Source organism: Heloderma suspectum, chromosome 3 (genome assembly GCF_057233095.1).
Source record: "Heloderma suspectum isolate Gila_16-S chromosome 3, 16-S_ref, whole genome shotgun sequence".
Classification (NCBI taxonomy): domain Eukaryota; kingdom Metazoa; phylum Chordata; class Lepidosauria; order Squamata; family Helodermatidae; genus Heloderma; species Heloderma suspectum.
This window is the reverse complement of record NC_139460.1, coordinates 181,445,543-181,469,134: the sequence shown is the minus strand read 5'-3', so window position 1 is coordinate 181,469,134 and position 23,592 is coordinate 181,445,543. Positions and strand designations below refer to the sequence as shown.

The 23,592-nt window shown below is 44.8% G+C and overlaps 1 protein-coding gene across 11 annotated transcripts in view; it reads right to left on the bottom strand.

Moving 5' to 3' along the window:
• Positions 1-2,626: 2,626 nt before the first annotated feature.
• CHUK (component of inhibitor of nuclear factor kappa B kinase complex) overlaps positions 2,627-23,592 on the bottom strand; it is a 153,694-nt gene continuing 132,728 nt past the window's right edge. For 2 of the 11 annotated variants that reach the window (XR_014789299.1, XR_014789300.1), the window contains 4 exons: positions 21,439-21,586; positions 15,231-15,367; positions 12,778-12,877; positions 2,631-3,408 (listed from right to left, as the gene is read on the bottom strand). Coding sequence is in view for 2 of the 11 variants with exons in the window: in XM_084845119.1 (XP_084701245.1) it covers positions 12,745-12,877; positions 15,231-15,367; positions 21,439-21,586; positions 23,147-23,243 (515 nt within the window). In the remaining 9 variants the exon portion in view is untranslated. Of the gene's footprint in view, positions 3,409-4,375; positions 5,160-12,658; positions 12,878-13,705; positions 14,077-15,230; positions 15,368-17,143; positions 17,277-21,438; positions 21,587-23,146; positions 23,244-23,592 lie in introns of those variants that run through there. The other 9 variants (XR_014789295.1, XR_014789293.1, XR_014789294.1 and 6 more) reach the window with 9 other exon arrangements.

Genomic DNA, 23,592 nt, shown 5'->3' with positions numbered 1-23,592 from the left:
CATCTTCGCATGCCCTGCCTCCCTTCCGCAACGGGGGAAGGAGGTGGGGAGCATGAAGGAGAAGTGGCCGACTCCCCTTCGCTTCTTGGATGGAGGGACAAAGGAGACTTGGCTGCTTCACCCATTGCAGGAAGAAAGTGGCGTGGGCTAAGGAGAAGGGGACCTGCCCATGTGCACACGGGTAGAGCAGCTGCGTCCCCGGTACAGATGAGTTCCGGCACCTGCCACCCCTCGTCCTCGCTGCTGTCTCTGATCTCCGACTGGAGCTGGCAACCGGCGTGAGGGGGACTGGGGCATGCCTGGGCCACGCATGGGGAGAACAACTGCTCTCCCCAGCTCAGACAAGTCCCAGCGCTGCCGCCCCTCATCCCCTGCTGCTCTCTCTCCAATCTGAGAGCCTAGAGAACAGCGAGGCTTCTGCTGCTGGCACCAGCAAGGAAACCCCCACTGTCTTCTCCACGCGCAGACCGGAGGGAGAGGTGGGGGCTGCCCTCTGATGGAAAGCTGACAGGGCAAGGCTATGACTCCCTGATAGTCTGAGGCAGTCCCTGCTCAACCGCAGCCAATAATGATGCAGCGTGGCTCCTAGGGCTGTTCTGCACTGCCCTGCAGCTGTGGCTGCTTGAAGTGGAAGAGGGACTGATGCAGAGCAAGAAGAGCCGTGGGATCTCGGCTTTGTACCGCTTCTGAGAAGAGTCCTGCCCCCCCCCCCACGTTTCTTATCCTTAGGGCGCTTTCTATACAGAGAGGGAAGGAGACCTGCTGCCAGCAGAGGCTCCTCTATCCCTAGAGCCCTCATGCTGGGCCTTCGTGCACTTTCAGCAGCCCTTGCCCCCAGGCCAGAAAAGTTTGCTGGGCGTCCACTCCTGGTCTGGAGAAGGGAGGGTGCTTTAGAACAATCCCCCAACGCCCCTGTTCTGGAGGTTGCCCCTGTGTGGCTTTCAGCCCATGAAAGACCTCGGACACCTCACCCTCCCAGCTGTGGTCAGTCAGGGCTGTGAGAACTCCAGACTCTGGACCTGCTCCACTGCCTGGTGCAGAGATTAAGGCAGGAGCCAGGCACAAAGAGCTGGAGGGCAGCTTGCTTGCCGCGACTAAGGTGAGGCGGGGACCGGTGGCCACTCTCCTTCCCTACTCCCTTGAGCCGAGCCCTGAAGAAAAGGCCAAGGGACAGAGCTGCTGTGCTGAGCCTGCTGAAAGACTCGGTCATCCCCTGAATGACTGAAGACCCTGGCAGTGTCTTCAGACTGAGACTTAGGAAAAGAAGCCAGGCTATGAAGGTATGCTGAGCTGGGTTCTTCTCCCCCCACCTCCTCCCAACTGGGCCCTGAGGAGGTAAAGAGAAAGCCATGGCCACGGGGAGTGTCAGAAAGGGCATGAGAGGTCCCCACTGCACTCTCTTTGCCGTGGAACCAAAATGGTGGAGCAAGTGGGGGGAGATTGCTACTGGGCTGGGTCAGCACTTCAACCTCACTGGACTCACCTCCTTTCCACTTGTGTGAGAAAAACCCTGTCTAGGAAAGGTGGGGGTGGGAATAGTGAGCCGAAGAAAAAAGAAAAATATTCGGCAAGCACAAGGCTGAGGTAAAGTAAAGTAAAGCCCAGAGACCCTGCTTCCTAATCATGAGGCAGGGCCGGTTGGGTGCTCCTCCGTAGCGGGAGCTAAAGTTGCAAGCCAGTTCTGCCTCCTGCTGAGGGGAGGGGCAATCCCAAAGGCTCTTTGAATGCCCTCCTTACTCTACCAGATAATAGTTTAGGCAGATGCCTTTCTTCCCTGCTTATTTAGACTTACCAAGCAGAACTCAGCAAAAGCCCCTTTTCAGACCATTTCAAAGAATCCAAGATGGCACTGAACATGGTTCCCAAACTGACCCAGTCCTAAAGCAGCCAACCTATCTTCTTTTCAACCACCAGAACGCAGTCAAAACCAATATTATCTCCTCCCCGCAAGCCCAAACAGTAAAAGGAAAGTCTACAGGATAACATAAGGGGAGGTGAGTGCTCAAAAACCTTATTTCTCATACTGCCAGATTGCAACACTTTCCCTCAATGTGTCTACACTGAAGGGTCTTGATATAGCATCCTCTATCCTAGACATGGTGAACCTCCAGCCCACAAGCCTAAAGTGGCCCGCTGAGGCTCCGTCCCCAGCCCTTCCTCCCGAGCCCTGCCCCCCAGAGGCTAGCAGGGAGTGAAATCCCCACTGTTGTCTCTGATGATCCAACATAATAGCAGGGATTCCAGTGCTCCTCCTCCCAAAGGGAGGAGGGGCAGGCAACCCCCCCCCCCCGACCAAGGCACTAGCTGGAGGGGCGCTCCTCCTCCTCCTCGGATGTGGTGGCTTCTCTGAGCACAGGCTTTCCCCAGCCCAGGCACCCCTGCACAGTGAACCAGGCCCCTGCCCGAAGAACGAGCAGGAAGCGCTCAAGCTGGTGGCCCCATCCCAGTATCACCCATCCCCTCACCCAAATAAGGTTCCCCCACTCATTGAGTCACCAGGATGCTTATCAGCAGAGGGCTTTTTTTGTAGATTGGGAGCTCCACAAAAGCAACACCTGAGCCTCCTACTGCCATGGAAAGGGCCCTGTGTACCGTTCTAATACTAGAAGAAAGGAACCAGCAAGCTGATTGCTGCTTGAGATTATTTTATTCATTTTCTACCTTTCTAACCCAGCCTATTTAGGCTTGAGCTAAGGTAACTGCCATTTTAAAGTACAAAAATTAATACATTTAAAAATGGATAATACACAACAAAATATCCCCTTATTGTGTTGAAAAGAAATAGACTGTCAATATTTATGGAGGAGCCAGAGAAGAAAAGGGGAACCAATTCACAAAGTATGCGATGAACTATTCAGCAGACTGTTTATTTCACATCATCTCTCTAGTTTCTGTCTTAGTAGAATTCACCAACGTTTTATAGTGCAGGATTTCTTATTTTTGGTGTATTTCTTTATATTGCACTATATGCCCTATGACAGGAGACACTCCATCCAGGTTGTGTGATATCTTAGTGTGAGAAACCAGCTACTTTCTAAGAAGTTTCAGAAGGACTGGACAAATATGACAAGATTCCCTTTTAATTAAAGAGAAAATGGTATCTTAGGTTAAAAGGATAATCATCAGGACGATCTTTCAAATGGGTGTAAGATAACTGATATTGCAGCAGCTGCAGAAGTCTGATATTAGAGGGCTGGGGTCACTGAAATCTTGGTTTTGAATTATTTTAGGAGGTGTGCGTTTAAAATGCCACCCATCCCCCCACTGCAAGACACTCAGGCAGTGGCAGTGGCATTTAGGAGGTGATGGTCAATTCAAGATGGAATAGATGCACGCACAGCACTTGTGTGCAATTTCTTGATGTTCCGTTTGCATATTCAACTAATTTAGCCAACTCCAGTCAAGACTCTATAAAAGAAAATGGGACATCAATCAGTTGTGCTCCTTGCATTGTTATGCAGCAATACACATAGAAATAAGTTAAGGACACAAACTGATAACGGATAAGCCATCTCAGATTTTGGTTTGATGACTGCAAATCAATTCTCTCCCACAGGTGCTGACCTGGCGGGGTGGGGGGTCATCTAAAATATCTGCACCCTCCTCTCCAAGCCAAGAGACTTTGGGCTTTCCCACACAATTAGTTTATAGCACAAGGAATACACAGTTGTTGCTAGAGCTAAATGTTCTCTCTCAAATAAGTGCTTTTGTTTTTGAGGTATCACATTTTCCCAGCACTGAAATAGCGCATCCTCTATTGTTGCCTGGAAAATGCATTTCCCCAGTTGGTAGGGACGCTGCACTTTGGAGTATGGTTTGGAATGCGATTCTACAAGTTTCTGTGGCATCACTAGTGATGCACAACTCCACCCCCCATAGTGACATTATGTTTCTCAGGGTGCAAAGATGTGACCCACACAGAACCTGAAACTGGCTAGTCTAAAGGCAAAATGTGGAGAATTCCCATGTCACCCCACCCCAAATGGGTCTGACTTCAGACTTCCCTGGAGAAATGTCAGTGGACTTGCTATAAAAGAGTAATCTGACTCAGGTTAGATGAGAACTTCTGACAAAATGTCCCACAGACAAAATGGCCCTCCTCAAAAATTAAGGAGGAAACATATAATTCATTTTCTTCTAGCTTCACCAGTTTGCCTTCTGGGACACTAGTATTTTGTGAATGGGCAAACCTCCCATGGCAAGTGTTTTGTGAGCGGACTCACAAGACTCTCTCAACATTTCAAATGTGCCTGCAAGTCCAAAAAATGTTGGGGACCCATTCTAGCCATATATGAACAAACACAAAAATGTGTTTAAATTAAGTAATCTCATGACCCAGATCTGAGACTCCTCAACCAAAGAACAGGTTACTTACCTGTAACTGTAGCTCTTCGAGTGGCTGTCTGTTCATTCGCACATATGGGTTCTGCACCTGACAGAGACTTTGTTGGGAACTTTCTAGAGCTGAGAAGTTTCAGTGGGAAGTCTGCCCATCCCCACTTTTGCACATGCCCAGAGGGTGAGGCTCCAGCCTTTCCCCTCAGTTTCTCAAGGTGTCACAGCAGCCTGAAACTGATTTTTCACCTGAATAGGTGAAAAAATAGTGGGGCAGGAGGGTGGCTTGTGTGAATGCACAGATGACCACTTGAAAAACTACAGTTGCAGGTAACCAACCTGTCCTTCTTCTTTGTGATCTCTGTGCATCATACATATGGGTGATTAGCGAGCTGACTTGCTCAAAGTGGAGGGAGAGGTGATCAAGACAATAAAGATGACAACGCTGCCAAAGGGCACATCCTTTTGAGCCTGAATGTCATGGAAGTAATGTGTCATAAACACTGATGGCTGTGATCACGTTGCAGCCTTGCAAAGGTCCTGGAGTGGAATACCTCTTGCAAATGCACGGAAGAGGATACAGCTCTGGTAGAATGTGTCTGCACCATGTGAGGTACTGGGAGTTGTGCCAATGCGTAAGACAGTTTCACATTTTCCAATACCCAAGAAGACAACCTTTGAACCGACACCAAAAAACCTTCAGTTGGCTACCATAGCAGATAGCTTTGAAGTCTTATGGAATGGAGCAGTCCTGTCCAAATGAAATGCAAGGGTGCTACGGACATCCAGAGATTGGAAAGAAGCTTCCAATGGTATGGTCAGATCTGGAAAACAGATAGGGAGGCAATGCCTTGATTTAAATGAAAAGATGAAAGTCTGGACAAAGAACCGCCTTTTCCCTATGGAGTACCATAAATAGAGGACTGGAATAGAGCGCTCCCTGCTTACTGGCTCCATGCCCCAAAGTGATAGCTATCAAGAATAGCACCTTAAAGCTCAGTAATTTGAGGTCACAAGTGGTTCAAAATGGGTGCCTCATCAAGGCAGACAGCACTACTGATAAATTCCATGCAGGAACCAGCTGGGACACCGGTGGAGGCAAATTGTGCAGACCCTTAAGACACTCTTTCATGGTCAGATGCAAGAACACTGTGTCCATGAACTGGAGCATGAAATGCATATATAGCTGCCAGACAGCCCCATAGCGAAGAGAGGGAAAGGCCCCAATGTCGAAGAGTCAACGAACACTACAGAACATATTGCAACAAACAAGAAACAGAGTCAACTGGAATTGAAAAAGCATTTGATTAGAAACACTTCCACTTGTAACCATAAGAGTGGGAGTACTAGATTTCCACACTGCCTTTGTAACGTTCAAGACGTCAGGCAGTAAGGATGAGCTAGGTTCAGTCGCCATGCTGTTAAGTGAAGGGACTGTAGCTCCAGGTGTTGAACCTGACTTTCCTGCTGTGTCAGAAGGGTAAGTCTGGCAGCCTCATCCAAGCACCCCACACCATCAAAAGCAGAGGGGTAAACCATGGCCCCCTTGGCTACTATGAAGTGACAAGGATTGCATTTGCCCCATCCTGGCAGATCTTTGCTATGGCTCTGGTGATCAGAGGAATCAATAGAAAGATGTACAGGAGGAATCTGTCCCATTGGTACAGAAACGTATCTCCTAGGGATCAACAGTTGATGCTGTCTTGGCTGCAAAAGTTGCGAAGAGATCTATGTGGGGTCTCCCCCATTGTAGAACGAGTCCTTGCATCATGAGTCTGCTCCAAATAACTCAATGCATTGGTCAGAGTGTTCTTCGTCTCTGCCAGGCACCAGTTCTACAGGTCCAGAGAGAAAGATCGAGCAGAGTCCTTGACTTGGTTCCTCCTTGCTTGCTGATGTACCAGTTTGTAGCTGTGTTGTCTGATGTGATCTGAACAACCCAGTTCCAAACTATCATTTCAAATGCAACAAGCACTTTGTGGACTGCTAGCAGCTTGACAGCGTTTAAATGAAGTCTTTACTCTAGCAGTAACCACCATGTGTGGACTCAGTACAAGCTCCAGTGGGCCCTCCAACCCAACATGGATGCATTAGGTGGCCTCAGTGGCACTGAGTGCCTTCTAGCAGCTTTGGCTGGTGGCCCAGCTATGACCTTATTTGGAAAGGAATAACCTGGCTTCAGTAATCTATATTCGTAGCTCATCACACCAATTCTGGACCACTTGCATTGGCTGCCTGTATGTTTCCAAGCCCCATTCAAGGTGATGGCTTTAACCTATAAAGCCTTACACGGCTCGGGACTGAATACCTGACAGAGCGCCTCTCCCTACATGAACCTACCCAGCTACTGTGATCAACATCTGGGGCCTTCCTCCAAGCGCCTCAGGGAGGTTTGGAAGGGAGCAACAAGGGAGACAGCCTTCTCAGTGGTGGCCCCCCAACTGTGGAATGCTTTCCCCACTGAGGTCCACCTGGCACTGACACTGTCATCTTTTCGGCACCAGGTTAAGTCTGCCCTCTACTCCCAGTCATTTAATGGCATATGATGGGGCATTTACATCAGCTGTCTCGAACAGGTCTAGTATTGAAATGGTATATGGAAATTGTTTTTAGCTGTTTAAATTGTTTTAAATTTTGTATACTGAAGATTTTATACTATGTTTTATTATAATGTTGTATCATGTAATGTTGTATAATGTTATGGTTTGTGATTTTTGTGAATTGTTGTGAACTGCCAGAGAGCTTTGGCTATTGGACAATATAGAAGAAATAACAACAACAACAACAACAACAACAGAGGCAGCTGCTCCTGTACAAAGGGGAAACCCCTGCGAAGATTCATCAAGTGAGTCCACCAATCCAGAGATTGATGAACTGACATGGGGGCCAGCAGATGGATCATGGGAGGATCCTTGCCACCCTGGAATACAGGAATATACCAGATCTGGAGCGGATACATTTGCAGTTGTGCAAACAGGGTGATAGACGTAGTCATTACCATCAATCCAAGCAAACACTGGATGGCAGGAGCAGAGAGAGTAACCCAATGAGTCGCTGTGTTGCCTGTCAAGGCCAATGTGCAGGCCCTTTCTAGTGGCAGGAACATTTTTCCAAACTCAGAATCAAGAACAGCTGCATTGTATTGAAGTCTGGTGTAAAGGACCAGGTGGGGCTTTGACAGATTCACACAGAGACCTAACTTGGTGGGAAGATCAAGAGTCATGTCAACATGCTCGTGAAGCAATGATTTGGATGGAGCAATGATTAGTCAATCGTTAATATATGGGGAAATAGTTACTCCTTATAACCTCAGGTGCACCGTTACCACTGCCATACACTCCACGAATAACTGGGGAGCAGTAGTGAGGCCAAACAGCAAGACCCAAAGTTGGAAACAATGTTCACCAATAGCAAAGTGCAGAAAGCACTGATGAATGGGGTGGACAGCTAGATGGAAATAAGCATCTTTGAGATCTACCAAGGTGAACCAGTCCGGTTCTTGTGGCAGCGGTAGAATATTGGCTAAGGTTGCCATCTAGAACTTCTTGGGCCAAATGAAATAACTGAGGTTCTGTAAATCGAAAGTAGAGTGAAGCCCACCATCTTTCTTTGGGACTGTGAAGTAATGAGACAGGAATCCAGGCCTCGAGTGGCTTAAACTGACCTGTTTGGTCACTCCTTTTTGAAGCAACAAGGCAACTTCCTCCTTTAGAGGGGGAGAAGAGGGAGTCACCTGCATCAAGCTGGTTGAGGGCACTGATTATTTTGCACCACTTGGTAGTGTGCCTGGCAAGGCAGGTGCCAAAAGGAGGCTGACCTCCAGGGTTTAATGGTGCGCATGGAAAGTGAAAGGCACTGTGTCTGTCCATTGCCCACCTTTCTGCAGGGCTGCGGATGGTACCGTTGCAATGGGAAGTAACATTTGGAAGCTTGTGAGCCAGCCTTTCTCAAAGATCTATCAACTAGATAATAAGTGTTCGGTCTCCATGGTCTCGATCAAGAGTAGTAGGGCTGCAAAGATGCACCCAACACCTATCTTTTTAGCTAAAGTTGTTGTTGTTGTTGTTGTTTATTTATTTCATTTCTATACTGCCCAATAGCCAAAGCTCTCTCGGTGGTTCACAATTCACAAGATAATAAAATACAGCATAAAATTTCAATATACAGAATTTAAAACAATTTAAACAGCTAAAAACAATTTCAATAAAATATGAGACCTGTTAAGACAGGTGACATACTCAACCTGAAATACTAGACCTGTTAAGATAGCTTTGGAACACATTTTGTAAATGCAGTTCAAAGTATCATCCACTGTAGCACTGAAGAAACCTCGTTCATCAAATGACAAATCCTCTATACAAGAGTGGCCCTCTTTATTAAGTCCCATTGAGCTAAGCAACACATAGTGACATACAGCAATAGCCCCTCCCATGGCCTTGGTCCCACGATCAGCCATATGTTTAGCTGTATCGGCCTGTTGCTTCATCACACCATGTCCTGCTATGGCTGGGTCAGGCTCAGCCTTAGGACGACTATAGGGCAAATCCAATAGCAAGTCAGCAAACAGACAAAAGGTCAAATGCGGTTGTATCAGTCCCATAAGAGGGCAGTTCAAAGCAGGAGATATCAGTAAGTAGGCAAAAGTGAAGACCACAGTATTACCAATCAAGAAGGAGAGCTCCAAGATAAGGGCCTGAGGGGTGGCCTAGGTCAAAACAGAGGTAAGCAGTCCAATACATACACAGTCCAAACAGGAGAATCTAGCAGGAGTACAAAGGTCAGCAGCACAGAGGCTCAGTCACAAAGCAAGGTCAGGGAAGCCAGGGTTCAAGTTACTGGAGCTGGTAGAAATATGTTGTTCCAGCTGCTAGCAATTTCCAACTGAAAGTTTATATAGCCAGAGGTTTCACAGCCCCACTCAAGGCTCCACTGCAGGTCATCAGCACTTTGGCAGGACGCTTACTTCTTTACCCTTGAGTAGGAGGAGCCTGGTTGTTTAGGGCCGAGTTGTTTCAGGCCTTGAGGCGCATGCTTCGCCTCTGAGTAGCAGCCTGTGCCTACATCTCCTGGCACCCATCAGTTGGGTGGTTGCTCAGCTGCCTCTTCTGACAACATGGTTGAGGCATGTTCCTCAGGGCCCCGTCCATGGGTTCTTCAGGGTCCACCACTGTTGAAGGTTCCGGTGTAGCTTCCCTGCAGATGCTGGAAAGGCCCGGGGGAGTACTAGAGCCAGGGGGTTACACATGGTCTTCAGGCTCTGCAGTCTCAGGCTCTTCATCTGAAGAGTTATCCTGGCCTGGGTCTGGGTCAGGCATGACACACCAACTGCCTCCATTTTGAACACCCAAGCAATTTCTCATTTGTCCTCTTCTAGATATCCCAGGAGGGCAGCTGTGTTTTGCCTGAGGAAAAGCTGGTACCTGGCCATACATGCCTGATACATGGCTATGCAGAAGGATAAGGCCGCTGATTAGTAGCTCTTACAACCTATTAGAGGGGTAGGCAACTTTTTGGGCCTGTGCGCACATTTGGAAATTTGAGAAACTGTCTGGGCACAACCATAAAATGGGTGCCATGGATCTGGCTATCTATACAGATTTTCCATTCATTTAGAAGTTGGAGGAGCAGAAGACAGCTTCTTCCAAAATTCCTGGGCTGTCTTGAGAAAGGATGGAAGAACCAGCAGAGCAACTGGGCCTGTGTATTCACACTGGACCAAGTCCATCACTTGGTCATTAACCAAAGGAGAGTACTGTTTGATGTCCAAACTGAGAGAATCTGCCATATGAAGAATCTGTTCTGCATGTGGTCAGTTATCCTCTGTTGGAGACAGCAGCAAATGACTGACCGAGACAAGGCTGAAGGAGCCAGACCTGAAGTGGATGAATCCAACTGATAATCATTTGGATCAGGAGATGGATCCATTGTATGAGGCTGCACTGTTGCAGCAGTAGCTACCGATCTTGACTTGAGCGATTTGAGAAGTAGGAATGGTAGGCGCTGGTACAGCAGTCATGGTGACCTGCAATGACGGGGAATGGAGAGGTAACAGAAGGAGGTGCTGAAATGGAAAGCGGTAGTATTGACATAGTAGGTACTGTGGGAAGCGCCCCAGTAAGAGAGACCACTGCCAGCAGTATCAAAGATGTACGTAGCTCTTCAGACGTAACTAGCAGCAGCTACGTTTCTCCTCCTCTCATTTTTACTCTAGAGTAATTGCAGGGGCCCAATCCAGATTGGGTTCCTAGCATTGGGGTGTGTGTGTCTTTAACCCCTCCCTGCTCGGGTCCTGATCTGGATCAGGGCACCTGTATCTGCAATTTATATTGCAAAATAGTGATCCATTGCTCTATGGGATCAGTATTTTCCAATATAAACTACAGGCACAAGGACAAGGGTTAAAGGCCCCCAGCCTAGCAGAACTACCCAGCTTCTTCTTAGCAAGACCCTGTGGTGTCCGATATATGCGAAACATTAATTTCTGCTGAATCAGCCTCAATTTTAAATCTACAGAAGTAGTATATATATAAGCTAGGGCAAGTTTCCACTGATTAGACAGTACAGAACATTCCTTATTTCATTCCTCTCTGACATTCTGAATATCTGTAGGGCGAAGCTTACTGGTACAATCCACACATTTATAAAATGGGCCCTGAAGGGCCATAGGCCGCTGAAGAGATGTGCTGCCAGACGGCAAGGTTCATGGTGAAAATAAACATGCAAACAATAAGGATAAAAAACACTAAAATAAACAGTGTGACAAAGATGAAGAAAAACAGAAGAAATATTTTTGAAGAACACCTAAGCTCAGCTGTCCCACAAAGGAGACAAAAGCAGAGAAAGCTCTCAGTTCTGCTGCTGCCGTGGCTGAATAGAAACTGAAGGAAAAGGAGGGAGCCTCGCCCTCTGGGCATGGGCAGGAAGGGGGTCTGGGCAGGCTTCCCGCTTATACTTTTCAGCTCCAGACAGTTCCCAACGAAGGCTCTACAAAGGTACAAAACTTTGGCACAGGTCTGGGGGATATATGAGAATGTTGGCTTTTTAGCATTCACTATGCCACACCTAAGGGTATGTCATTTTCACGCTTTTGGTAGCGGCACAAAACTTGGTGCTTGTGGCACAAAATGGCACAAACCTAGCACAAAACTTTGCCACAGGTTTGGAGTTATTATGACAATGTTGGCTTTCTTGTGTGTTAACTACAAACCCACATTTGATGTATGATTGCAAAACCAAACCTGGGATTTTTGGCACAAAACAGCACAAAACTTTGGCATATGTCTGAAGGAGATACTAGTTGGGTTGGGGTGGGGTTGTAGTTAACAGAGCTCCCTCCAACACTTTTTTTGGGAGCGGCAAAAGCTAGATCGACAGCTGAAGGACAAGATATAACAGTCTTCTTGCATATAACAGTCAGTTAGAAATCCCCTGCCCAACTTTCAGAAGTTTTATCAACTTCTATTTGATAAAAGAATTTGGGATTCCTATTGGCTGGCAGAGTAGCCAACAACGACAATAGCAGAAAAATCCCCAGAGCACTTGAGTATTCTGAGGACTTCAGCCTCTTCATCTCCTACAACTAGGCTTGCAGGAACTAAAAGGTCTCTCCCCCTTGCCTTTTAGCACTCATCAACTAAGTTAGCAGGAGAGAAGATAATCTAAAACATCCATCTTGCTCTACCAGCCTGATGAAAATAACCTGAAAAGCCTGTCATCCTTCTGGAAAATTCTCAAAAGGCTATGCTAAAACAGCCATTGGTGAAAACCAGATAGTAGAGAAAATCCAAGGTTTTTTCCCCCTTACTGTCACAAACTGGCTGGGTAAGATGTGTGTTGAGAAGGTTTTTGAGCTGAAGCTTGAGTGGTGTGCCATTTCTTCACTGTGCCCAGCAAAGAAACAGGAAGAGAAGCAGGGACAGGTAGTCATAGCTACTCATGCACTCAGCCATAGTGCTGTTACTACAGGAATTACAATGAACTGAGGAACTTTCTGTTTTTATCATTCCCTCCCTCTTCCCAGGATAGGAGTGATGTTCCCACCCCGCTATTCAGTCTAGTCAACTGGACACTTCCTTGCTGACTTTCAGAAACAGAAAGAGTTAACTTTTTAGAGTAACTGTACTGAACAAGCAAGTGGACAGTTCTGAGTGTTCAGAATTATTGCCATGCCAACTAAAGTGGTGTAAGTGGAGGAAGGAATTAACAGCCTCTCTTCTCTCCCAACCCTCAGCCAACAAGACTAAACATGAAAAATGCTCTGATCTGTTCAAATCTTAAAACTGCAGTTTAAAAATAAGGGGTACAGAAGTACTTACCAGGTTCTTCCAGGAGGAGGTCTTTATGGTAGATTGGCAAATCACCCCAAATTTTTAGAAATGTTTTTCCATCTTATTCAAAACCCCTCCTTATTCAAAATGTGCCAAGTGGAACTCTTAGACTCACCATCATGCTGCTATTCTGGTCATGTTTTGCTTCTTGAATGACAGTGCTAAAACTATCGAGGTAGCTTAGATTTTCTTCTATCAAATGTGCAAAAGGCATTCTGCCAAGAAAAGCAGAGGAGGGCAGCTTTAAATTCCAGTGAATCTTCCCTGTACACCCCCAACACATTGAAGAAAATGCATTTCCTTTATAATTCTTTCTCTCTAGAGTACGTTAATATGGCTTTTATCAATTTCCTGGTGAATACCAACAGAAAATGTCAATAATCTCTATCTTCTAACATTCACAGTGATGTATTGACAGTGCCAGTTCCTTCTGTCCACTTTTGGTTGGTAAGGTAGTGTTTTTTGTTATGAAGGATAAAACACTATTCCATCCATATACTACATCAAGATGAATATGCAAACAGTGGAGGTTCTCTTGCCCAATTCATTAAAAAAAAAAGTTATTTAAAAAGTTGCTCTGGGACTACAGAACTGAAGGGAGGCACTCCCATCTGTAGATCAGGGGACTAAGGGCTGCTGAGGTGTATTGGTTTGGGCTTTGCGCATACTTGTGTATTATTACAATCTATTGTAAGCCACTTAAAAGGATCAATTCAATCGAAAGGTGGGATATACATTTTCTAAATAAATAAATGAAGTTTGCAAACTTGATTTTCAATATTTACATTGCTTATGGAGTTAAGAGACCTACACTAAGAGTAGGAGTCCACAAATTCTGGCTGGCCTTGGTAGCCATCCTTTATTTTCTACTAGGCAGCTATGAAGCCTATAATCCCACCATTATACTGCAAGAATACTATACAAATTTTCAAAACAGTATCGGTTTCATTGGACTGAGTGTATTATGTTGTATTTTTATCTGCTTTTTATCTGTCTTTGTCACTGGAGGTGCGGTGGCCTTTATGACATGGAACACCTTTTACCAGTCTAGGTCGGTGCACCAACTAGAGCCTATCTGGACAGAGATAGCCAGGCTTCAGTAATTCACACTCTGGTAACCTCCAGATTGAGCTTCTGTAACACATTATATGTGGGGCTGCCTCTGGAGACAATCTGGAAACTTCAGTTAGTTCCGAGTACAGCTGCAAGATCCACTGGCTGTTATGAAGATATCACACCACTGCTTTGCCATCTGCACTGGCTCCCGATCTGTTTCTGGACTCAATTCAGAGTGCTACTTTTCATCTTTAAAACTCTTCACATTTTGCAGCCGGGGTATCTGAAGAATTGTTTGTCTTCACAGGTGCCCACCAGGACTTTAAGATCTTCTCCTGAGCGTCTTCTTTGAGTTCCCCTGCCAGGCGAAGTACAGCAAGCTGTCACTGGAGATGAGGACTTTTCAGTGATGGTACCCCAGTTATGGAACACTCTCCAGAGAGTGCCTTGCCTGCACCCTTTGTTAATCTATTTTTGGCACCAGGAAGAAAGCTTTTTTATTTTCCCAGGCCTTTTAATCTGTTTTAGTTTCTATGAGATCAACCCTATGGCCTCTAGACAGTGCCTGGGGGGCCACAGGATTGTTCGGTTTACTGGCTCCGAGGTCAGAGCCAGGGGCCTGACCTTGGAGCCAGTGAACCATGCTCCCCTCCCCCGCGTAGCCAGCATAGAGAGCACTGTGCTGGCTACCTCTCCAGCTCAGAAACCTGGGTGCAGGGATGGGGAAAAGGGGGCGATCTCAGGGGCAGGGAGGAGAGGAGGCCATCTAGCAAGAATGCAGGGCAGATGCAGATCTCCTCTGTGCTCCGGCCTGCATTAGGGTACTTGGCAGCCTCCGACTTTGGAGGCTGCTGACTATCAACATAGGATTGTGCCCTAAAGTGACTTATCTCTGCCAAATGATTGTATGCTGCACATTTTTGCTTTTATTCTATGTTGTATTTCTAAAAATGATCTTATATTCTGTTTATGTAAGCTGCCTGGGAACTATTTTGAAGGATGGGCTATAATGCTTGAAATAAACAAATAAATGATTAACAGATACGTGGCAGAATTGGGAGAGGCTGTTGCTATGCTGAGTGCATTTGAGGATTCTAGGCCACTCTAACCATTTTCAGATTTCAATATCCAAAATCTCAAATTATATTCATGATAAAGAAGGAACACATAGGATTAATACCATTTTAGTAAGATGGGCCTCATTCACTTTTGTGAAAATGAAATTCAGAACAATATAAAATGTAGCAAGCTTATCTCAAGTTTGTAACTTGCAGAAAATAATGTTAAGGTCTGATGCAAAAACTTTGTATAAATATAAAATTATTAAGAAAATGCAAATAAAAAAGATGATCTTAACCCAATAATCAGGGTTTGGTAAATACCACACTTATGTAGCATGTTCTGACCAGGACTATGCTTTCTCAGTATTATACTTTCTGATAGAGCATAAATTACTCAGGTTTAAGAATCATTGCAAATAGCAAACAAATTGTCATGTTCCCTTAGACTTACATATTTCTAGAGGCTTCAACAGAAGAAAGAGGTTGAAGCACATTTCCTGTTGAGGTTTGTGAGAGCCATGCAGGCACTGAAGATGTAATTATGCCTTCAACACTGGAACTAACAGGAGATTTAGCAGAACTCTGAGTCTACAAAGAAAAAGAAAATAATTCTTCTCATTGTTCAAATCCAGTGGGGAGGAGTATATACCTTTTCATGCACCAGTTGTTGGCTTTTAGCAAAGTATTCACATCCTAAGAGGTAACTGCAGTTAGACATAATACTAAGCAGCATGGCAATGGTAACAGCTGCAACTTAAGTGGTCATGGTTTAATGCTGGAGATCCTGGGAGATGGGGCAGCTTTGGGCAATACAATATGTAGTATAAAACAAGAGCAAATCTACTGATGCATCTGAGTTTCACCACAAGGGCAGTATCCAATGCAACACTACCGCTAACATAATTATGTTGTGCTAGTGTAAATGAGCTCTAGCACACTGCCAATAGGCTTAGTGACATGATGGGTTTCCCTGGGACCTGTTGTGCCAACAAACACTATTGGCATTGTGCTAGTGGTCATAGCTGTCTGAGACCAAGGAGCCCCAGTGATGAGGCATCTCAGTCCCAGTGACAAAGCATCAGAACACAAGTGAGTGAAGCACCTGTGCGAGGAGAAGGTAAGTGCAATTACTTAATTATCTATTAAATTATCTCATGTAATCATTTACAACTCGTAAATTATCAGCTGAAGCCAAAACAAGGGCACAGCGAAGGGAGCTAAATCCAAGAAGGCTAATCCCTTACAAACTTACAGTAGGGAGCGAAATCCTGGGGCAGGGAATCCAGCAAGAACTTACAGGTCTTTCAGCCTTACTCTAAAAGAGATTCCTGGGTGGTTGTAGAGAATCCCAGCCACAATTTTAAACTAATCCCAAGCTTAGAAAGCAGGTGGGGGCAGGGAGCCATTCATAGGTCTATATTGACAAGAACCCCTGTAAAGGACTAACTGTAAGAGTCTGCTTATAAACAACAACAAAAGTGCAGGCTAGCTTCAGTTTGGGCTCAGCGTAGGGTCAGCTTTTAGGCCTTAAAAAGCGGTTCATTAAGTGAAGCATAAAAAAAGATTTATCCCAAGTTTACAGTTCAGGTTATCATTTATTGTTTCTTTTAAAAAAACACAGGGTAAAGGTCTCGGCCTTTGCAAACCACATCCATTCCCAAATGACCTACCCTTTGTCTGCTGTCCCCTCCAACAACCTGTTGAACAGAAGATCTCCTCTACATAGGTCTCCCATTCACTATTTTCTATAGTCCTTCCTAAATAGGAATCTCCATTCCCAGGGGGGCCAACTGACCAACATACCCAGCCACTGGAAGCGAGGGCTGACCAGGAGTTCACACTCAGCCTCCCTTGCTTTTCAAACGAGGCCCTCCAATCAGAATCACGCAGCAGCAGCTGGGCCTATCTAAATAAGGAGGTACACTTGCGAGGGAGCCAGCTCTCCAAGCGTGAGGAGCTCCAGTGATGAAGCATCACAGTGCCAGTGGCAAAGTGTCAGAATACCAGCGAGTTAAGCACCTATGCAAGTTTAGCAACAGGGCAAGGAAGCCAGGGCAATCAACTCTTCCTTTCCTACTCATAGTAAGTAACTGTAAATAAATAGCTATAAATAAATTCCCCACCTTCCCCTAAGTAACTACTTAGTTTTCCAGGTAAACAAACCCAATAATAGCAATAATAATGAAATAAACCAGTTATGAAGTTAGAAAGCTAGCAGGGGCGTGGGGGCTATCCAGTGTATTGCACTGAGTGCCACATGTACAACTATCTGCCTGCTGGACAGTAGTTGTGGGTGTGTGCTCTGTGTAATGAGCTCCTGGCGCTCATGGAACAAGTTCATTCCCTTGAAGCCAAGTTGCTGACCTGAAGAGGCTAAGAGAGGCAGAGGAGTTGGTGGATGAGGCCTTCAGGGACCTATTAGCTGGGTCCCCCTCCCAGGGTGACAGCTCCTCTGCTGTCATGGAGAATGCGGGTCTCGGGGAAGGAGGGCGTCATTCTGAGGAAGAGGGAAATAAATGATCCCTTAGAATGGACCCATTCCTGGGAAGATGAGCAAATATCCTTTCATGTGAGGATGTGCCTCTGGGGGGAGGGAGGCTTGTGGTAGTGGGAGATTTGATCATTAGACATCTGGGTTTGTGATGGGCATGTAGACCGCATGGTAAATTGCCTGCCTCGTGTGAAGACTGTGGATATCACATGCCGTCTAGATAGCTGAATAGATAATGCCAGGGTGGAGTCAGTAGTCATGGTCTATGTTGGTACCAACAATGTGAGGAAATGTAGTTGTGAGGTCCTGGAAGCCAAATTTAGGTTGCTACATAGGAGGTCGAAATCCAGGATCACCAAGGTAGCTTTGTCTGAAATGCTATCTGTTCCACACGCAGGGTCAGCTAGACAGGCGAAGCTGAGGAGTTTCAATGCGTGGATGAGATGGTGGTGTAGGGAAGAGGGGTTCAGATTTGTTAAGCACTGGGGAACATTCTGGGGCAAGCTGGGCCTGTACAAGAGGGATGGGCTGCACTTGAACCATAATGGAACCAAACTGCTGGCGCTAAACATAAAAAAGGTGGCAGAAACTAAACAGTTTTTAAACTAAACCCTGAGGAAAAGCTGTAAGGAGCTGGGAAGCATCTGGTTCGGGTTAAATCATTCCTAGGAAATGCAAATGAAAGTGTTTTTGATTGCCCAAGTATAGAAGGGGAGGAAATAGACGATGAGCATATGGTTAAACATAATATTCAGTCAAAGAGGCCTAAGTCCCATAGCAAAAAATGCACAGGCCAGAGACATCTGGGGAGGGACACCATGTACAGGTGTTTCTATGCAAATGTTAGAGGCCTCAGAGCCAAAATAGGAGAGTTGGAGTACCTGGTTTTAAAGGAGAACCTAGATATAGTGGGCATTATGGAAACATGGTAGAACGGAGAGAACCAGTGGGATATGGTCATCTCTGGATATAAACTACACAGGAAGGACAGGGAAGGGTGTACTGGAGGAGGTGTTGCTCTGTACATCAAAGAGGGCATAGTGTCGAGCAGACTAGAACATCTAAAATACCAGGGCACAATACCAGGCTCCAAAACTAATTTAGTACTAGGAGTGTGCTATTGTCCCCCAGACCAGAATGCTCAGGGTGACCTTGAGATGGAAAATGAAATCACGTAGGCTCCCAAATGAGGAAATGTTGTAATAATGGGTGACTTCAATCCCACCCCCCCTTGGGTAAATGCATGTTCCAGAGGTTAAATTTCTCGATGCCCTAAATGACTGTGCCCTAGAACAGTTGGTCATGGAACCAACCAGAGGGGAGGCGACCCTGGATTTAATCCTAAATGGTGTTGCCCAAGACCTAGTACGAGATGTAAACATTGAACCAGTTGGAAACAGTGTCCACAGTGCTATCAGATTTAATATATATTTAAGTGGAAAATTGCCAAGGAAGTCCAACACAGTCACATTTGACTTCAAAAGGGGAAACTTCTCTAAAATGAAGGAACTGGTGAAAAGGAAGTTGAAAGGGGGAATCAAGAGGGTTAAATCCCTTCAAATGCTTGGAGGTTACTCAAGACCACAATAATAGAAGCTCAGCTAAAATGTATACCACAGGTTAGGGAAAGGTAGTACCGAGTCCATGAGGTTACTGGCATGGTTAACAAACAGTGTCAAGAAAACTATTAGAGAAAAGAGGGCTTCCTTCAGAAAATGGAATTCTTACCCAAATGAGGAAAACAAAAGGAAGCACAAGCCCGCACAAAGGAGATGCAAGCAGACAATAAGAGATGCAAAAAGGCATTTTGAGGAGCATATCGCTAATAATATCAAGGCCAACAATAAACAATTCTTCAAATATATCAGAAGCAGGCAACCAGCTAGGGAGGTAGTTGGACTGTTGGATGACAATGGAGTTAAAGGAGAACTAAAGGAGGATAAGGAGATTGCAGAGAAGCTGAATGAATTCTCATGTATCTTCACTGCAGAAGATACAGGACAGATACTTGTGCCTGAACTGATGTTTTCAGGAAGGGAGTCTGAGGAACTGAGGCAAACAGTCGTGACAAAAGATGAAGTTCTCAACATTATTGACAAATTGAAAGTTAATAATCTCCGGGCCCAGATCATATCCATCATAGAGTTCTTAAAGAACTCAAACATGAAATTGTTTATCTTCTAACATGCAACATGTCCTTAAGATCAGCCTTTGTACCAGAGGACTGGAAGACAGCCAATGTAACACCAAGTTTTAAAAATGGATCCAGGGGGGATCCAGGAAATTAGAGGCTGGTTAGCTTAACATCTGTTCCAGGTAAATTGGTTGAAAGCATTATTAAAGATAAATTAGTAAGCATATAGAAGGACAAGCCTTGCTGAAAAAGAATCAACATGGCATCTGCAAAGGTAAGTCCTGTCTCACTAACTTTTTAAAGTTCTTTGAGAGTATCAATAAACATGTAGACAGGGGCGATCTGGTCGACATTGTTTACTTGGACTTCCAAAAGTCTTTTGACAAAGTCCCTCACCAAAGACTCCTGAGCAAACTTAGCAGTCATGGAATAATAGGAGAGGTCCTCTTATGGATCAGTAACTGGTTAAAGAACAGAAAGCAGAGAGTACGAAGAAACGGTAAATTCTCCCACCGGAGGGATGTAAATAATGGGGTCCCACAGGGATCTTTATTGGGACCAATGTTTTTCAACTTACTCATAAATGATCTGGAATTCGGAGTGAGCAGTGAAGTGACTAAGTTTGCCGATGACACCAAATGATTTAGGGTTGTTAAAAAAAGGGGGATTGGGAGGAGCTCCAAAAGGATCTCTCCTTTTGGGATCGCTGGGAGAATGGGCATCCAAATGGCAAATGTGATTCAAAGTAAGCAAATATAAAGAGATGTACGTTGGGGCGAAAAAAGCCCAACTTCAGGAATAACCTGATGGGGTCTAAACTAACGGAGACCGACTAAGAAAGAGATCTTGGGGTTGTGGTGGACAGCTCGATGAAAATGTCAACCCAGTGTGCAGTTGCTGTAAAAAAGGCAAACTCCGTGACAGGCATAATTAGGAAAGGAATTGAGAATAAAACTGCCAATAACATACTGCCCTTATATAAATCTTATGGTGAGACCACACTTACAATACTATGTACAGTTCTGGTCACCACACCTAAAAAAAAGATATTGTAGAACTGGAAAAAGTGCAGAAAAGGGCAACTAAAGTGACTAAGGGGCTGGAGCAGGGACGGTTACAACAGCTGGGGTTGTTTAGCTTGGAAAAAAGGGAGGGTAAAGAGAGATAAGAGAGAGGTGTACAAAATTATGCATGGAGTAGAGAATGTGGATAGGGAGACATTTTTCTCCATCTATCATAATACTAGAACCTGGGGTTATCCCATGTTATGGGATAACATGGGAGATTCAAGACAAATAAAAGGAAGAACTTCTTCACACAGCGCATAGTTGAACTATGGAATTCATTACCACAAGATGTAGTGATGGCCACCAGTTTGGATGGTTAAAGTCATGGTTAAAGGGAGGTTAACCAAATTCCTGGAGGAGAAGGCTATCAATGGCTACTAGTCCTGATGGCTATGTGCTACCTCCAGTATGAGAGGCAGTGGGCCTACGTACACCAGCTGCTGGGGGACATGGGTGGGAACGTGCTGTTGAGCTTGTGTCCTGCTTGTGGATTCCTGGTTGATAGCTGGTTGGCCACTGTGTGAATAGAATGCTGGACTAGATGGACCCTTGGTCTGATCCAGCAGGGCTCTTCTTATGTTCTTATTCATGCAAGTGCAGCATAATTTACGCCAGTGCATTGGATACTGCCCCAAAGCTGAATTTCATTACCCTACAAAGAATACAATGAAACTATGAAATAAACATGACTTGGGAGAAACTATATTTTTTCTGGCAATTAGTTTGGGGACCAACTGTCATATTGCTACTAACCCACAGGAAACTGACTGCTGTCTCTTCCTGTACGCTTAGCAGTGAGACTTGCACCTCAGTTGTAAACTCCTACTTTGAAATAAATTCCATTTAAATGTTAGCACAACACATCTCTAGATACACATTTATCTATAACAGAGCTAGTACATGTTCTATTATATATACATAGAGAACATCTTGCTATTGCTTCTGAAACTAGAGCACAAACCCTTACACAAGCAATTTTCAGCAAATGCCAGATTTCCCTCTGCCTTTTCCCTTGCATCTGCATCACCGAATTGTCAGCCTCCTTGATTTTATTCAGAGCCACTTCAATCTTTGGAAGCAAATCAATAATCTTCTGTTTACAACCCAACAGTTTGCTGTGATGCAAAAATGAAAAAAATAAACAAATGTCTAGGTTAGGAACCAACTTTTTCTTATCTGAACAACAGGACCAAAATGTATATAAGCTTTCTGGAAATTAAAGGTACAGGGTGCATTTTATGCTTAGAGCTTTGGAAAGAGAACTACCAGTGCCTAGGTGAATATCCAGAGGCCCCATATTAACAATATGTTAATACTGTTAAGATATTAACGAACAGAGAAGAAGTGAAGCACAAAATGGTAAAGTTTAGACCCATTTTTCCAAACTAGAGGGCAAATAAAACGTGCACAAGATTTAATACAAATAAAGGAAACTACAGGCCTGCTCTCCAGTTTCCTGGTCTCTGAAGCTCCATCATCAGTCTGCTGCTTTCCTGTCAGTAACTCTTTGTCCACTGGTCCCATTCAAAACATTAAATAAAAATCCACACATTCTCCTTGGCTCCTGGTTTCCTCAACACCATTCTTCCTCCTCTCCTTTCACCCAGGCTTCCATCTCCTTTATCCATTGTTCCCCCAAATCACAAATTCTGTCCACTTCACCTTTCCCTTCAGCCACCCAGACTCTGCCTCCTCTTCACACAGTTCACCAGCCCTAAGCTACAACACAGATGCCACTGCTCCTCTTTCTGGCAACAGCACACATTCCGCCTTCTGTGAAATGTTTTCTCATCCAAAGTTGACTATTCATTTCCCTCACAGAAGTTGTAACATTTGTCAACATTCTGTTTACCCCTCCGCTACATTTGTGACCATTTCTTCATCTCATGACAGAACTACCAACAGCTAGGCTGATTCTCAGATGACAAGGGAGCCAGTTTAAGCCTATAAATACATGCAAAATCCAGTTTGCTCCTTAGTAATTTTGATGCAGTGTGCCCTCCTTTCCTCTGAAAATCCTGGAAGCACAGTGGGAGAGGGATCCTACTTGGAGGTAGGGAGTCAGGAGGAGGCAATAGGTAAGCACAGACCCTCCTCCCCTCTATTGGGCCGCTCAAAATGTTGAACTAGACAGACTATATTTACTTTCCCGCAAGGATTCCATTACTATCCAATGCTCTTAAGATATTTGGATCAGGATGCTGTAACCGTATTCTCATAGAATGAGAACTGATGGGATGATATTTTATGGGTCCAATAAAACATTATCACTTCATGTATTCTACACACCAGAACTCCGTGGTTCTACAACTATCCAGTAACAATGAAAGATGTGATGTAATGTCTAAATCATTCTGATATTCCATACCTTAAAGACTGCCCATTCCCCATTGTTAAGAATACCTCACAACAAACCAGATATTTTCAGGAAGCAATTTCTTTCAAAAATTGTAAACAGGCTTTTAGTGTTTTCACTTTTGAAACGGAAAATAACTATTACTGTAACACTAAGGGTCAGGAATAAAAGTTTAACCAATGAAACAGATGGATACAGACAAGCATCTTAAATTCTGCACTGACCTAAGGCGTCCCACGGACAATGATAAGTCTGCCTAGTCAGATGCCAAGCTGGAATGAAAATGTGTGTATTTGCAGAAGGAATGTGCGCTTTGTACCTAAGATGTCTGAAGAGTTCCTTGAGCACCCAGTCCTGACTCTGAACTGTCTGGACAATGATCTTCACCATCTCTGTGCTGTCACTGTAGGAATGATCTGAAAGGGACACCTATCATGTGATCAGAACAGTGCTGCTCTTGAGAGGCATTGGCAGTCAGAGGTTAACCATAAGCAGGACACACTTTTTTTTTAAAAAAAGACATCAACATTGAAATAAACACTAACAAAAACCAAAACCGATTTAAACAGTTCACATTACCATATACTCATTGATTATTTAGGATGCGTCTGAAATAGGGGGCTTGAATATTTTGTTGAAATCCAACAAGCCTTCTTTCAACTGTAATTCCTACCTTGTGCCTCCTCCTATTATTCCTCTTTTGCACTGTGCTTCACAGACTACTGAAAACAACATTTAAGGCAAGGGTGGGCAACCTGTGGCTTG